This window comes from Rhipicephalus sanguineus, chromosome 5, assembly GCF_013339695.2.
Source record: "Rhipicephalus sanguineus isolate Rsan-2018 chromosome 5, BIME_Rsan_1.4, whole genome shotgun sequence".
NCBI classification, from domain to species: domain Eukaryota; kingdom Metazoa; phylum Arthropoda; class Arachnida; order Ixodida; family Ixodidae; genus Rhipicephalus; species Rhipicephalus sanguineus.
Window position 1 is genome coordinate 108,328,730 of NC_051180.1, and position 14,703 is coordinate 108,343,432.

Consider the following 14,703-nt stretch of genomic DNA (forward strand, 5'->3'; position numbering starts at 1 on the left):
CCTCCTAATCTCTCTTTTCCTTCTTGTTTGCAACATAATTGCCTGGCCAAGGAATCACATGCCTTTCTCATACTCCTCCGTACATGCGGTTCCTCCTTCACTCTACTCTCCTCTTAACTTTTGTTACTCTCTACTGTGCTAGACCATCATCCACCAACCACGAAAACCTGAAGTATCTAACGAAAGCTATCGCTTTAAAACACGTCAAAGCTGCACAGACACAGCAGAAGAGCTTGTTAGCATGCTGTTTTACCAGAACCAACAAGTGCAAACATGCGTCTTTCCATTTTCTTAGTAGTAGAGTGAGGACAGGCATAGCTGAAGTAAAACTGGTATATGGTGTCCTTCGAGCCAACATTGTCTGCTTTTCTGCCGCGTTCCTGGCACCCCAAGTATGGATGAACGCAGAATACAGAAAGTTGAAGTTGAAGACTCAAGCATGAATGCACTTACCAGCCACTTGGAGCTTTGCTGACCTGCTGAGCATGGTACCAACATTAGGTATGGTAGCGACACACTGGTACACTCCTTCATCGGGACGTTCAGCTCTCGTGTGGTGAACGCTCCTAAAGTGCAGGGAACCATTCAACAGAATGGACCTGCAGCAATTGGAAGGAAAAAGCATGTGAAATTTGTAATAGTGTGCAGGAGAGTATGAAATACCCGCTAACATAAAAAGAACAGATGTAATTGAGTCACAGACCGAACCTCATCGTTTCACAGTTTTAAAGCATGATGTAATGATGTGAGAATTAGCAGGGAATGCAATGTCGAGTGATGAGCTCCTCTAACGCTTATGGTTTTTTTTTTTTCAATTTGAGACTTTATTCAAATTATGTGTTATGAATGTATGTCTATTTTTTGGGTTGATGAGTTGTGTTATGCACTTTCTATTCTTTTTATTTTGTATGAACTGTTTTGCCCCGTTTTGGCATATTCTTTAATTATTTACATATTTGCCATTGTGTAAGACAATAAGGACTATGAACAAACTTCTTGGTTGCAATACTTCTGTGAATAAATGTGAGATTTACTGCAACATAATAAAATTTACTTTTAAGACAGTAAGATTATTTCATTTTTATGTGCATAAGTCTGGCAGTGGCAAAGGAAACCAAGGTTGGTGACACAGTAATTTGAATGTGAAATCACAGTAATTTGAATGAAGTGAAAGCTTGCGGTCTTGTCACTATTATATTCACTGTCTGAGAGCTTTCATGGTAGCTTTAGAAAGCCTTAGAATATTTTAAGATTTTCTATGAACTAGCTTCACTCATGCATTTGTGCTGGTGTGTTAAATATAATTTTACAATGGCAACGAAAACTAACACAGCTTTCCAGAGAATATAGAGGCATTTTTACATGCACAAACCTTCTAGGGTCGTTAATGAGGTGTAGCAGCGTGCCCTCACGCTTCCAGGAGATAGTGGGCTTGGGGTCGCCTGCTGCGGAACAGTTGAGCAGTGCAGGGCCATCTTTGGAGACAACAGTATCTGAGGGCTCCTCCAGGAATTGGAATTCAGCAAAGCTTACTCCTACACCTGAAAAGAGAAAAACAATTTTTTTATGTCATAGGATGAATTTTCATACCACGGCTTGCACACACAAAAAAAATTGCCAACATTTATGTTCAGTTTTCAGCATATGCAGAAGCCCTTTGAAGGTGGAAGGAGCTAAATATAAAATAAAGAAAGAAAGAAGGAAAAATGTATGCACTATGGTAGGTTGAAAAATGTGGGTTGTGTTATGCAAATACTGCCTTTGTTCACGAAGAGTCAATATGTGTGTGGCATTCAGAGTGCTGTAAAAAGATGCAGATTCTGAATCAGCAGGCAGGATATTATCGAAAGTAACATTAATAGTGCACGCAAAACAAAGCGGAAGAAAATCAGCCCTACTTATTACAGAAAGATTACTACTGAGAAAATTCAAACTTTTCAAGGGTTAGTTATTGCGGCAGATTGGAGTGAAATGTTACAAATAACCGAACCTGTACATGCTTATGAAGCATTTATGTTGAAAATAACACAGCTCTATGACCAGGCCTTCCCTCTTGTACTGCTCAAAACGACCAAAAAAGCTAGAAAGCCATGGATAGACGCGTCACTTCTAAAGAGAATAAAAGAAAGGGATAAACTATTTAGCACATTTATTAAAACAAAGCAAATCGACTACTTGCGGCAGTTTAAGCAATTCAGAAATAAATTAGGCTCTGACATAAAGCGGGCACGGATACAATACTATGAACATAGGTTTGCAGCTATTATGAATGACCAGAAGGCAGTTTGGAATACCATGAACGATCTTTTATTTTCATCAAATAAAAAGACCATCACCGAGCTTACGATAGAAGGAAAGTCTTGCTCTGGTACATTACTTGCAGATATGTTCAACAACCATTTTTTGAAGTCAGGAGCTTGTGAAATTTCCGCTAGTACCGATACAGGCTGTGAACCATACATTACAAAAAATGTAACAAAATCGATTTTTCTGGCTCCCACTGATGAGTCCGAAATACATTCTTTCATCATGAATTTACCTAACAATTCTGCGGCAGGTGTTGATGGTATAAAAGCAGAGCCATTAAAAGCAGTCTCACAGTATATTAGTCTGCCGCTCTCACACATATGCAATTTGATTTTAAGCACCGGAGTATTTCCTGATAAGTTAAAGATAGCTAGGGTCTCAATCATTCACAAAGGAGGTAATGAAAATGATTTAAATAATTATAGACCTATATCTGTCTTGCCAATATTTTCAAAAGTTATAGAACGAGTCTTATACGTTCGAATCTCAAACTTTTGTAGCCAAGAAAATATAATAACAAAACAGCAATACGGTTTTCAGAAGAAAAAAAGTACAGAACAGGCTTTACTGTCTATCAAGGACAAAATAATAAATAATTTCGAGCAGAGATACTACACGCTTGGAATATTCCTTGATTTCAAAAAGGCTTTCGATTCGATCAAACATGAAATTCTCCTGGTGAAATTAAATCAATATGGCATAAGAGGTGTTTCCCTCAAGTTAATAAGCAGTTATCTAACAAATCGATTTCAGTACTGTGACACGCAGCATGCAATATCAAAAATGGATAAAATTAAGTACGGCGTCCCTCAGGGATCTATATTAGGTCCGCTGCTGTTCCTCCTGTATATTAACGATATTATAAATATACGGCTAACTCCAGACATGGTTTATACGCCGATGATACAAACGTTTTTTTCTCCGGCAAAGATATGGATAGCTTAGAAAAGCAAGCAAACAGATGGCTTCAGCACTTATCAATATGGTTAATCGCAAATAAGCTTGAACTAAACATCAAAAAAACAAAATATGTTATTTTTCGGCCAAAAAATAAAAGGGTACCCCGTGACATTCAAGTAAAATTTCGGGGAGATTTGATTGAACGGGTCACATGCCAAAAGTTTCTTGGTATTATCTTTCATGAAACACTCGACTGGACATATCACATAAACAAAGTTCGCACCGATCTTTCACGCTCAATTGGAGTAATCGGGAAAATCAGATGTTTTTTGCCAATTTGGGTAACCAAGCAACTGTATTATTCTTTAGTATACTCGCGTATTCATTACTGTTTATTAATATGGGGAACGACTACTAAAACAACAAAGAAAGCATCTATAAATTACAGAAGAGAATAGTACGGATAATCGAAGGTGTTCGCCCTAGAACGCATTCTACTCTGCTCTTTCACAAGCACAACATATTAACGTTTGAGAACATCTTATACAAAAAAATAGCGGCAGTTATATATGATAAATTGAAGTCTAACGCGGTGGCATTTCACGATGCATATTCTCGAAGGCATCATACATACAGCTTTAGACGCATCACATACTGCAGTGAAAGAATACGGACAAACTACGGTACACAAAAGCTGACGCATATGATCCCTAAACTACTGAATGTACATCCCACAATTACCACCATCGTGCAAGAGAGCCGCTCAGAAATTGCGTTTAAAAAGAAAATACACACGTATCTACTAATGCTTCAAAAGTGATTTTTTTTCTAGGTGGCATCTCTCAAGTTGTTAAAATTGACGTGCATCTGTCACATTTTCATTTGGTGAATAGTAATAGCATGGTTTTGTATTCAACAAGTCTGGATATTTGCACATATTCCTTGCTTTGTCTCTATAAAAAAAAATGTTATAATACGCTATTGTTATCAACTGAGTCTTGCAAACAGGCCTCGAAATGTTAATGTTCCTCTAACGATGTTTTATGTACTGTTATCAAAAATTGTGTAACTGTGGCTGATTGTATCGTTTCTAATTTTTTAACATGTATACATCACTGATCCTTGTGCACTTTATTGACTGGGACGGGTTACAGCACTTTATTAAATTGCCTTTTTGCTAACCCTGCTCCTTATCTGACATGTATGATCAATGTACAGTACAATGTACAGTACAAACACTGAAATTGAACATTAAAGGCGTAGCCAGAAATCTTTTGCTTTTGTTTTTTGGGGGTGGGGGGGTGGGTGTTCAAGTGCTTTTTGTGTATGTTCATGCATGTGTTTGTATGTGTGCGTGTATATATGCACATACAAGATTGCACAACTTCGGGGCGGGGATAGTGAATGCCCTCTCCCCTATGGCTCCCCATGCACCAATAAAACTAAACACTGCACCCAACCTATTGCTATATATATATATATATATATATATATATATATATATATATATATATATATATATATATATATATGTGTGTGTGTGTGTGTGTGTGTGTGTGTGTGTGTGTGTGTGTGTGTGTGTGTGTGTGTGTGTGTGTGTGTGTGTGTCGTCCAATTGACAGACTTTAGAAGTAATAGAGGTAGCAGCAGTAATGCACATTCTTTATAGCAGATAATAGTTGGCCTTTACCAGTTTTTACTTCTCGCATGTACTATCACATATATAGTGCCCTGCACTATAAGCAATCATATGCAATAATAAGGGAGCTGAAGTGGTTAGTTATTACAGACATTCCCGCGAACATGAAAGAGGCAGCCAGGAAAGTAGCGCGAGGCTCTCGGCGGGGGGAAATTAACGCCCCACGAAATGGCGTGTGGTGCGAACGCGCTTGATGCACGATACGCTGCGAAGAGCTCGCACGCACTGATGTGCCAGTGATGCGTAATTAATGGGCGCAGCGACGATTGCACTGCACGTACGCTCGTCAGCGGGCGAGAAAATCGGACAAGGCCGTGACTAACGGATGGTGCACGCTACAAGCGCGCCCTGCGTGCAAGTAGGCCATAGCGCGATAGCGCGTGCGCTGGTTCGAAAGCACGCGCTGCGCAGAAGACGGCACGCACCGCGCAGCAACCAGCGGCGCGGAGTGGGCGTGTCCGAGCAGAAAGTCACACCGCGTGACCCCAGCGCGGGGTTCGATGTCAAGGGACGCAATATGCGCGCCGTGTGCTTGTGCTCTCTCGGATGTCCGTTCATCCGAGCAGGCTACGCCAAACTTTCCTGTTACACGACGGCCAAGCCTCCGCGGCACGACGGCTGTCAACCCTAGCCGGCTCGCCCGTCGCGTCATACCTTTCTGTGGCCTTTTACGCGGCAGTATACGCACCTTTCTCACGTGACCAGCGCGCTTAGCGCAGATGCTACGTGATGCGTACATCCGGCTGCGCTCCGCAGCGCACGCGGCACGAAGTGTCAAGACCGCCGTGCGCTAGTTGCTCCACCTCCTAGCCATCTTTTGCCGCACTAATGCGCCGCGTACGCGCTATATGACGTCTACGATGACGTTTTCTTTTCAATCTCGGTCGCCGCGGCGAGAGGGAAGCCGGAAGATTGGCGTGAGGTTTCGTGCGCGTTCCGCCAGCCGTCCATTGCATCTGGTAGGTGTACCTGGATGCACTGTGCGCGGCGTTCGTGCAGGTGGATGCGCGCCTTGATGGGGTAGGCGTGGCCGCCAAAAGGCGCGTGGGCGCGCACGCCGGCATCGACGGCGACGCGTGTCTACCGCGCGGGTAAAGTAACGATTAAATTCCACGAAGAGGTGAAAGGGAAATAGCAAAAGTGCTCGCACTGTAAGCAGAAAGTCACGAAGGCAATTGCCTACGTTCTGTGAATGCAGCGAGTGGAGACTGGCTGGAGAGCTTTGAAGTTATATTATTCCTTTGTTTTATAGAATAAGGAGCAAGATATAAAGGCAAGATAGAGAAAAGAAAAACAAGATAGAAAGGATATCACGTAGTGAACATACAATGCATAACGAAAATTGTGTGTGATGAGATTTGTTTATTCACAACTGACCTCATTATTTGAGAGACATTTAAAAAAAATAGAATACTTAAGTCTACAACTTAATCACTGCGTGTGCATCTTCTTCCTATTTTCTCTCGCATTAGGTCCTCAACAACAAAGAAACAGCTTCTATTTTGTGTCTGTCCCGCCTCGTAACTTGAAGTAATCTTCTCTTCGTATATTACGATAGGAAATACGAGATAGTGATGTCGGATTTCATATCGCAGTGGGAAACGCAGCAAGTGCGAAGCAATCAATTCGTGGCAGAAAACAAACGCGGCGCTCTCTCGTTCCTGCGCATCCATTTATTGCCAAAACAACGTACCTTTAAAGTTGGTTTCTCCACACACTTACGATTACTGTGGAGAAGCCAGTTTCAACGGAGATTGCGGCTGCCTCGTTTGCTTTCAGGTCGCACCGTGTTGAACGGAAGAAAGCGCGGGTGCAAATTTGTATCGAGACGTTCACTACGCGCCGAATCCGCCTTAAATGATGGCTAACTCAACGTCTCAGGTGTATCGTGGCGCTCAATATGAGTTGCAACACGATGACCATGGTCCTATACTGTACCCTATACTGCAGCCTATACTGTAACACCGGGAAAGGTGAAATTGGTTTTGAAGTACCAGTGGTCGAAATAGTGCTTACGTCACTGATTGTCTTCTATGTCGGCGCCACCGCGCAGTGTTGGCGCCGCTTTCAGCACGGGCAGAATGTTGTAGCTCATATTGGGCGCGACTGTACGTATCGACAGCGAGCGGAGTTCCCTTCGCGCTATCCTGAGCAGCTGTTTCTCGCACGGAAACAGCTCGTGGTCCGCCACGGACGCAACACACACCTTGAGGGATCAATAGGCGGTATACTCTTTCGATCGAGCGTTTGAAACAACGGCCATTGCAACGGCTCCGCCGCCGTGGCGTACGTGCTGCAGACACGCGTGCCGGGTAACGCGGATTCGGGTCAGAGCCATGCGTCTTGTTTAAGGACGACGGAGACTCTCTGGACCCGAAGCCGAAAAGAAAACAGAACGGGATACGAAGACGGGGCACCACAGCCAAGGCCTTTCCGATAGAGACCTCTTTTTGCGCGGCGTTGCGGAACACGACGGATGCTCGGGAGTTCATCGACCAGCGAAGGACGCGAAACTCGATTCGCTCGCGCACGCGAAGACGGGGTCAACAAATCAATCCTGCCGTTGCCACCGCCCGACGCCCGTTGTCGTTTCCCGGAACGCGTGCAAACGTGACACAGCGCTCGTCTCGCTATCAGTTGTCGCGGGAAGCGCCTATATATCAAAGAACATAAGCACTTACGCCATTATCGCCAAAGGAAACTTCATCGCTGGAAAAAACTATACGCTACAGCAGGCTATACAGCGACGAATACGCGTACTGCTGTTTCGATAGAAAGACGTTAAAGGGGGAACTTAAGAAAAAGAAAACGATGCCATTTTATATTGGTAAGTTGTCTTTTCATAATATTAAGAAGACCGCGTTTACCCCGAGGGGACGCTTGGTAAGCCAGAAAAAGGTGCGAAAAGAAATTGAATGCCATTTCGGCAGAACGCACCAGGCCGCGATCCAGCGCCGTTTCGTCCAATCATCGTCGCGCCTGGTTGCCTCGGTGTGCATTACTACGACTACGACCATGCGCGCCAGGTTTTCGCCGATGGAAATTTTACGCTTGCATGTGTCTTATTCGACACACTTTAAGAGCTTTCCAGTGACGCGCGCGATTCTTTCTATACGTATTCGCGTGAGGTCATGGCATTTACCCTTGGCCACTGTATAGCCGTATCAAAATTGCGACGGCTGATTATATCAGGAAGAAAAATACAAAAAAAGGCCACCATCCCGCCTTGCGAACGTGAATGTCCAGCGAAGCTGTATCAAACACCACACATGCTGATGGGGGGGGGGGGGGGGGGGGTATGTTTTATTTAATCTTTACCGGGAACGCGTAGGAGGGTGTTCCCATTGTTCACTGGCGCCTTATCATCCATCTTGTTTTGTGGTTTTCTTTATTGAAACGAATACTGAGCTCTATGCCGTACTCCTGATTGCAATGAAAGACATGCCATTTGCCTTCAATTCTTAAAGGGCTCCTAAACAACCCAGAGGTCGAAATTTAGTTCTGGTGTTGCAGTAATGCACGAGTCTACAGCGAACGCTAGCGGATCCAGTCACGCGCGTTTGCTCGTTTCGCTCTTTCCTTCGCTACGCTCCGTTCGTCGGCTCGTCTGTCCACCTCTCCGAATGTCCTTCCTCAGCGTCCAAGGTGAAAACGCAAGGAGCGCGCGCATCTGCTAGCAGAGGAGCACGCGAGCGTCTGTGGTGAGGCCCCATTTCTGTGGCACATACGAGTTTTGTACTGACACCACGAAATTTTCAGACCAACGAGAGGTCTACAGCTTCGCTGTAAAATAATAATAAATAAAGTAGGCAATCGTTTTCCCACATGTGTCAAGGAACACAATGTGGTCAAGTTATACCTAAATACTCCACAATACCGCATTCATAATTAGGAACGCGGCTTTGAGTTAACTCGAACATCTCTACAGCGATACGACCAATGCGTCGAATAGCGCTTAATTTTCCTCTTACACGAATAAAACGCTTCCTGCTGTTGATTTCAATTGCCGAAAAAAAGATCAAGCATACGTAAAGACCAGCGGCTCAATTGGTTTCGGGCGAGTCGAAATAGCATAACAGCCGTACACATACTCGAGCGCGCCCGTGGAACAGCCGTCGGCTTCGTCAAAAGCCTCCCACCGGCGCCAATAAAAATTTCGAACACGACTCTACGAGTCTTCACAATGGGCCCAGTCTGCAGCAAGGAACAACAAACGCAGCCACTGACTGGCACGGCCACCCAAGAAGTCGATAAGTGCAGCACAAAAGAGGATGGGTCCGTACCACAATGCAGGACGAATGAACGTCGTGTCGTTTCACGGCCATTGAGGGAGAAGGCGCCTCACGAATAGACTCACAGCGGCGTCACGCTTCAATCCACTGCACAGCATGCCGGTATATAAAGACCGGCGAGATAATAGACCACGACCTTTGGTGATGGATCGGGACGGAGTTATTCGTTTACACGCGTGCCTTCTTTTGCCGTCTCAGCGAGGCACGTCCTCGTCAACGCCGCTGTCCACCACCGTTCGACGACTGTTTATAGGAGACGAAGGGAGAAACACACGGATACACACAACACACCAACGATCGACAGCGGCGACGAACAAAAGGACGCGGCATCGCCCGCCTAATACACGTGGATGGCTAACATTCAATCACACTTGGGAGACTCGGGGGCCGAGCGCTCTTTGCGGGGACGGAAGGACCAGCAACGCCGGGGAAGCAATGAGAGCTCGATCCCGGACACGGCGGGGAGGCATTCGGAACGTCCTTTCTTGCAAGAGAGGGGAGTGCGCAGACAGACAGTTGTTGGGGCAGTAGTCTCTCATTCTATTCTGATATAAAGGGTTCCTAATAAAGGGAAGTGTAGGGATAGTGGTACAGCAGTAGTAGTATATATAGTAGGCAGAGACAGCAGCTCTTCTTCTCTGCGCCTTATATTTATCCGGGCCCAGAGGGCGTAGGCGACGGTGGGGGCCCCCACGGACGCATTCGGTTGCGCTTGCGGTTGCGGGAGAGTCAGCGGTGGCGAGGCCGCGAGACGTGGCGAGTAAACAAGCGTATACACAAACAACAACGAAGCAGCGACGGCGTCTGGGCGGCGAGAGACAGAACGGAAAAGAATGGCGAGAGGCAGGAAGAGACAACAGCGAAGACGTCTCCAGAGTGAAACCGAAGCTGCATCCTCTTTACGAGCTCTTCCCGTTCACCGCGTGTATCTGTGATCTACCATGCTTGTGTTTCCAGGAAAGAAGATTCCCCAGCCGAGAGAGAGAGAGGAAGCAGAGGACACAAGGAAGAGGCGTTATATTTCTCCGTGCCAGAGACGAGAGGACATGCACGAAGAAGTTACGCGGTGGCGGTGTGACCAAACGGCCTGACTCCGCCATAGTGTACTCTATGAAAGATACAAGAGTGCCGGAGACTCTCTACGAGGGAGTATTCGCCTGTGCCATAGTTAACTCCATTTACCAAGATATTTTAACCCAATTTGAGAAACAGAATAAGGACGGCCTCTCACGGAATATCAGTACGCTTCCGCAACCGAATCTTCTCTTGTAAGGTCTAAAAGAGCGTCGCTCCCGAAACACACGGACAGTGTCACGCCATCGAGCAACGAACGAACACGTGGACATTTATTATCAACTTTTAAAACGGCGAGCTTGCCAGCCGAATCTAACAGATAGCTGGTTACTTTCCAAGTAACCTTTCATCGCTAGGGTGCTTGGCACCCTAGCGATTGAAGGTTGGATGGAAACACAAAAAAATGCGGCAGCCGCGCGGGCACCGGCGAAGAAGAACGCACCTGCTTCGCGAGAAAGAAATTTGTGACAGCATGTACTCTGACGCTGAGAATGAAGGCGGGCTAAAGCAGTGAGAAAAGATAGTAGTCCCCCCCCCCCCCCCCCCCCCGTCCCTTCTTTCCATCTTTCGGACTAAGCTGGGCATTTCGGATGCGCCGCACAACGGTTCGCTTTCTCTGCGCGCGGAGAGGATCACGAAAGACCGGCTTTCCAGCTGCCGCCCCGGATGGGGCCCTGCAGCACTGGCACGCTTGTAATTCGTTAGTTGTATGCACCGATGTTACTGTATACTGCTTCCACGCACCCGAAACTCTCCTATCCGTGAGCGAATTCAATTCCGAGGCAGCCACCGAGAGACCTTACGTGTTTCGACCCATTCTGGCATGTAAATTAGGGTTGCACTATGGTAAACGGAAAAAGAGGAAGCTCGTGTGCGCGAGTGCTTGATGGGGGTGGAGAGGGGTTGAAAAGGGGGGAGGGAAGAGGCTTGCACCGCCTCGAAACATATGGGGGCGAACAGGCGCCGTTACACTGTTACAGGCATGCTCTAACATATGGGCGGCAAGCTAGCCTAGACAGCTTCTATTTTGGGGTGAGCGAACATCCCGTCTCGTACAGCACGTATATAACAAGGGAGTAGGAAAATAAAAAAATAAAATAATAAAACACTAGGATCATTCGAAAAACAAAATGACGGCAGCAATGAAAAGCGAAGGGAGAGAAAAGGAAGAAAGCATGGGTATATAATGTGAAAAAAAAAATATTGAAATGAGAGAGCTTTAGTAAAAATAGCAGAGGATAATGAAAATAAGCATACCGTATTTATTCGAATCTAAGCCGATGTTTTTTTTTCTCGAAAAAACATGTGCGAAAGTGGGGGGGTTGGCTTATAAATTCGAGTACAATGATTAGGTTTTTCTTTTTTTCTGGCCTTGCGAATTTCGGGGGTCGGCTTAGAATCGGGGCCGGCCTAGATTCGAGTAATTACGGTATATAATCATAGAAAGCTATGAGGTAAAATTTAAGTCAAACGATGCGAAAGGTTGTACTGGAACAGTGAATGAAACAGCGAACAGTGAAAAAAGGCCCCACAAGAGAAGAAAGTCCTGAGACGTTGATTCAAGCACACGTGATACCACCATTACCATCGCGAAAAGCTAACTCATTATTGTATCGCTCTATTTAAGTAAACGATCTCAAGTTCTCAGCGTATACATGCAAGGCAAATATATGCGTGCATGCTTTGAATGCAGATACTGTTTCCTGAATAAATAACCAGGCTTATGGTGGTCACAACTTTATAGCCATCTCTTATGTCGACCGTTTATGTCGACCGTTTAAGTTGGCAACGATCATAAGCTTCCAACAATTCATTTACAGAGTGCATACACATATCGTTGGCGTGCATTTGGCATTAGAGATGTCATGTGCGGAGATATTGCTTCCTACTGGAACACGTGCTAGCTCCAGAAAACATGCACACAAGGACCGCGTGAACTGAGCACGGTACATGGTCGTTCCTGTATTTCGACCGCATCGAAATGCGGCCGCCGCGACTTTGATCTATTTCCACGACCCCGTGTGCACCAGCGCACCGCAATAGCCGTTAAGCCATCATGACTGTTGGCGACGGCGGGAGGGACGAAGCGCTTACGCACAGAACCGATCTTTGACGTAATCGGTTCAATTATAATCTCGTAAGTTCATCCTTGTGTGTCTACCGAACAAATTGACTTAAAAAAATATAAACAGTTCGCATCCACACGTGTTACAACGTAGCGCCCTCCAGCCATCACGTCGTTGCCTCCATTGCTTTATTCAGACACCACCCCATTTGCGTTACACAACAGTAACTGACGTCAGAGCGACGAGGCCTAACAAAGCCCCTGTAATGGCTTCAGGTCCGTTAGGACCATTACACTACATGTAACTGTCGGCATGTCTGTTCGACGACTCTCAGCAACGTCCCCTGACTCGCCACAGCTATTATCTAAAGACAAAGAAGATGGGGGGCAGGCACTCTTCGACGCGGAGGGTCCGGCCTCTCCAGCGCGAGTCGGAGCGCAAACACGCGGTGAACGAGTAGACGTGGCGTATATAGTTGCGTGCAATGCAATTCTGGCCAGATATCATCCCCAGCCTCTTGGTCGTCACAAAGCAAACGAACGGGGAGCGCAAGCAAACACCGCGTCAAGCCACAGCGCGAGAGCTCACCCTCGTCGCCATTTACGTTAAAAAGTCCCAGCATAAATGGGATTAACGATTTTACACCGAGGGGCGCAATCTTTGCGTGAGAAGGGCTTGGTCATTGACAGACAAACCGTTTGATGTGCGCGCCAGTCGAATGTAATACCGAAGAGTTGTGCGTTAATTTCAGTGGCAGTGAATATCATCTACTATTACGAAAAGTATAGTAGAGATAGCAATGATGAAAGAGTCATAAATACAAGCGACCGCGGAATATTGCTGTAATGTGCAGCACGCTTACGGAATAGCGAGTCTTGCTAATGAATGCATCGACTTAATTCGCATGAAAGCACCAATGAATAGTCTCGTCGAATGTGGGAAAATGCGCGAGACAGCGTTCGTGAGGCAGGAGTAGAGGAGCATGCAAGTGACCTTGTATAAGAACAATAAAAAGATAGCATGGCACACTGGAGTAGACAAACAACGACCAGGTTTAAATGTCAATCACCTTGAAACGTTGGCGCAGGCGCAAACGCTGCATGGACATGAGGAAACGTCACATATCTAAGCAGTGAACTACAAGAACAGGCGCTATGTAAGACACCTGTCGTGAACAACTGCGAACACAAAAACCCCAAAATGCAATTGTTGCGAATAAAGAAAAAAAAAAAACTTATGCGTCTATATAGGCTTTTTGTGGGTGAATTCCGCAACTCAAATCTTAATCATTTTTTTTAAATTGTGGGAGCGTAAAATAGACATATACTGAACCTTAATGAACGAGTTTTGAAGGATGCACCTCACTAAGTATAATTTCGTAGCGCCTATTAAGTATGTCAAGGCGTTTCTTTTATTTATTCATCGTGGCGCATCTCTAAAGCTAATATTTAATCACCGTTTTCGTAGCTTTGTCGCATCATGTGGTGAAAGCGTGGACCTATCTTGAGCCAACAACGACGCGCGACAGTTTTGCGATGAGGGAAATCCGAGTTTGCTAATTCCTAATCACTGATTGGTTGACTACAATTACTCGTGTCACTGTTTCTTTCTTAACGATGGATTTCTAATTTATGATTCTTCGCACCGAGACTGTGTGTAGTGGCGCCGCACGCAGCGGTACGCGCACGAACATTACGAAATGAACAAACACGTGCGCGTCTAATTAAAAGCGCTGTCAAACAAAATCCGTTCTACCGCGCGTATGCGAAGAACAGCCAAGGCCGCCAGCACTGCACGCATTTTACGCGACCGCGACTGATGGGAACGGCGAAGCATTCCTCGCAGAGATGAGGGCCAACAGGGTCGCGTTAATGAGACCAAACACAGCGGAGGAGAGAAGGAAGTGTTTGCAGAGACGGACAGCGCTCCCCACGAAGAGCCCTTCAGGAGCCACATAAGCGCACGCGGTGCCTGAAGACCGCACAGGTCGGCCGCCCCCCATTTCTCACTTGCATACATTATTTACTTTCCCCGAAGTGAGTTGGCGTCTTATCAATACAAGCGAAGTTTGACAGCACGAGTTGAATGCGAACAGGAATCGGTAGGTTTGGGTGTGAAGCTCTGCACATTTGACATGACGAAAGACGCGCGAATAAGGGTCATCTGATGTGCTTACGTGGGAACGTCCTCAACTGCTCGAGAGACGACGGCGCGACCCCGGTCATCGTTATGCGGTCGTCATCTGCGGATAGGAAGGAGGCGACGTCGTGGGATGTCGACGTATGGTAGGTTGTTACAGCAGTGATGGATGACCTCCTCGTTGTGCGAGCGGCGCGGTTCACATCAACGCGCGTGTGTGTGTAGT

At 46.0% G+C, this 14,703-nt stretch overlaps 1 protein-coding gene across 6 annotated transcripts in view; it reads right to left on the reverse strand.

Moving 5' to 3' along the window:
- LOC119394107 (neogenin) overlaps nt 1–14,703 on the reverse strand; it is a 577,826-nt gene that overhangs the window by 116,397 nt on the left and 446,726 nt on the right. For all 6 annotated transcript variants that reach the window (XM_049415639.1, XM_049415637.1, XM_049415634.1 and 3 more), the window contains exons 2-3: nt 1,373–1,541; nt 454–599 (exon numbers count right to left, since the gene is read on the reverse strand). In XM_049415639.1, coding sequence (XP_049271596.1) covers nt 454–599; nt 1,373–1,541 — 315 coding nt within the window. The remainder of the gene's footprint in view (nt 1–453; nt 600–1,372; nt 1,542–14,703) is intronic.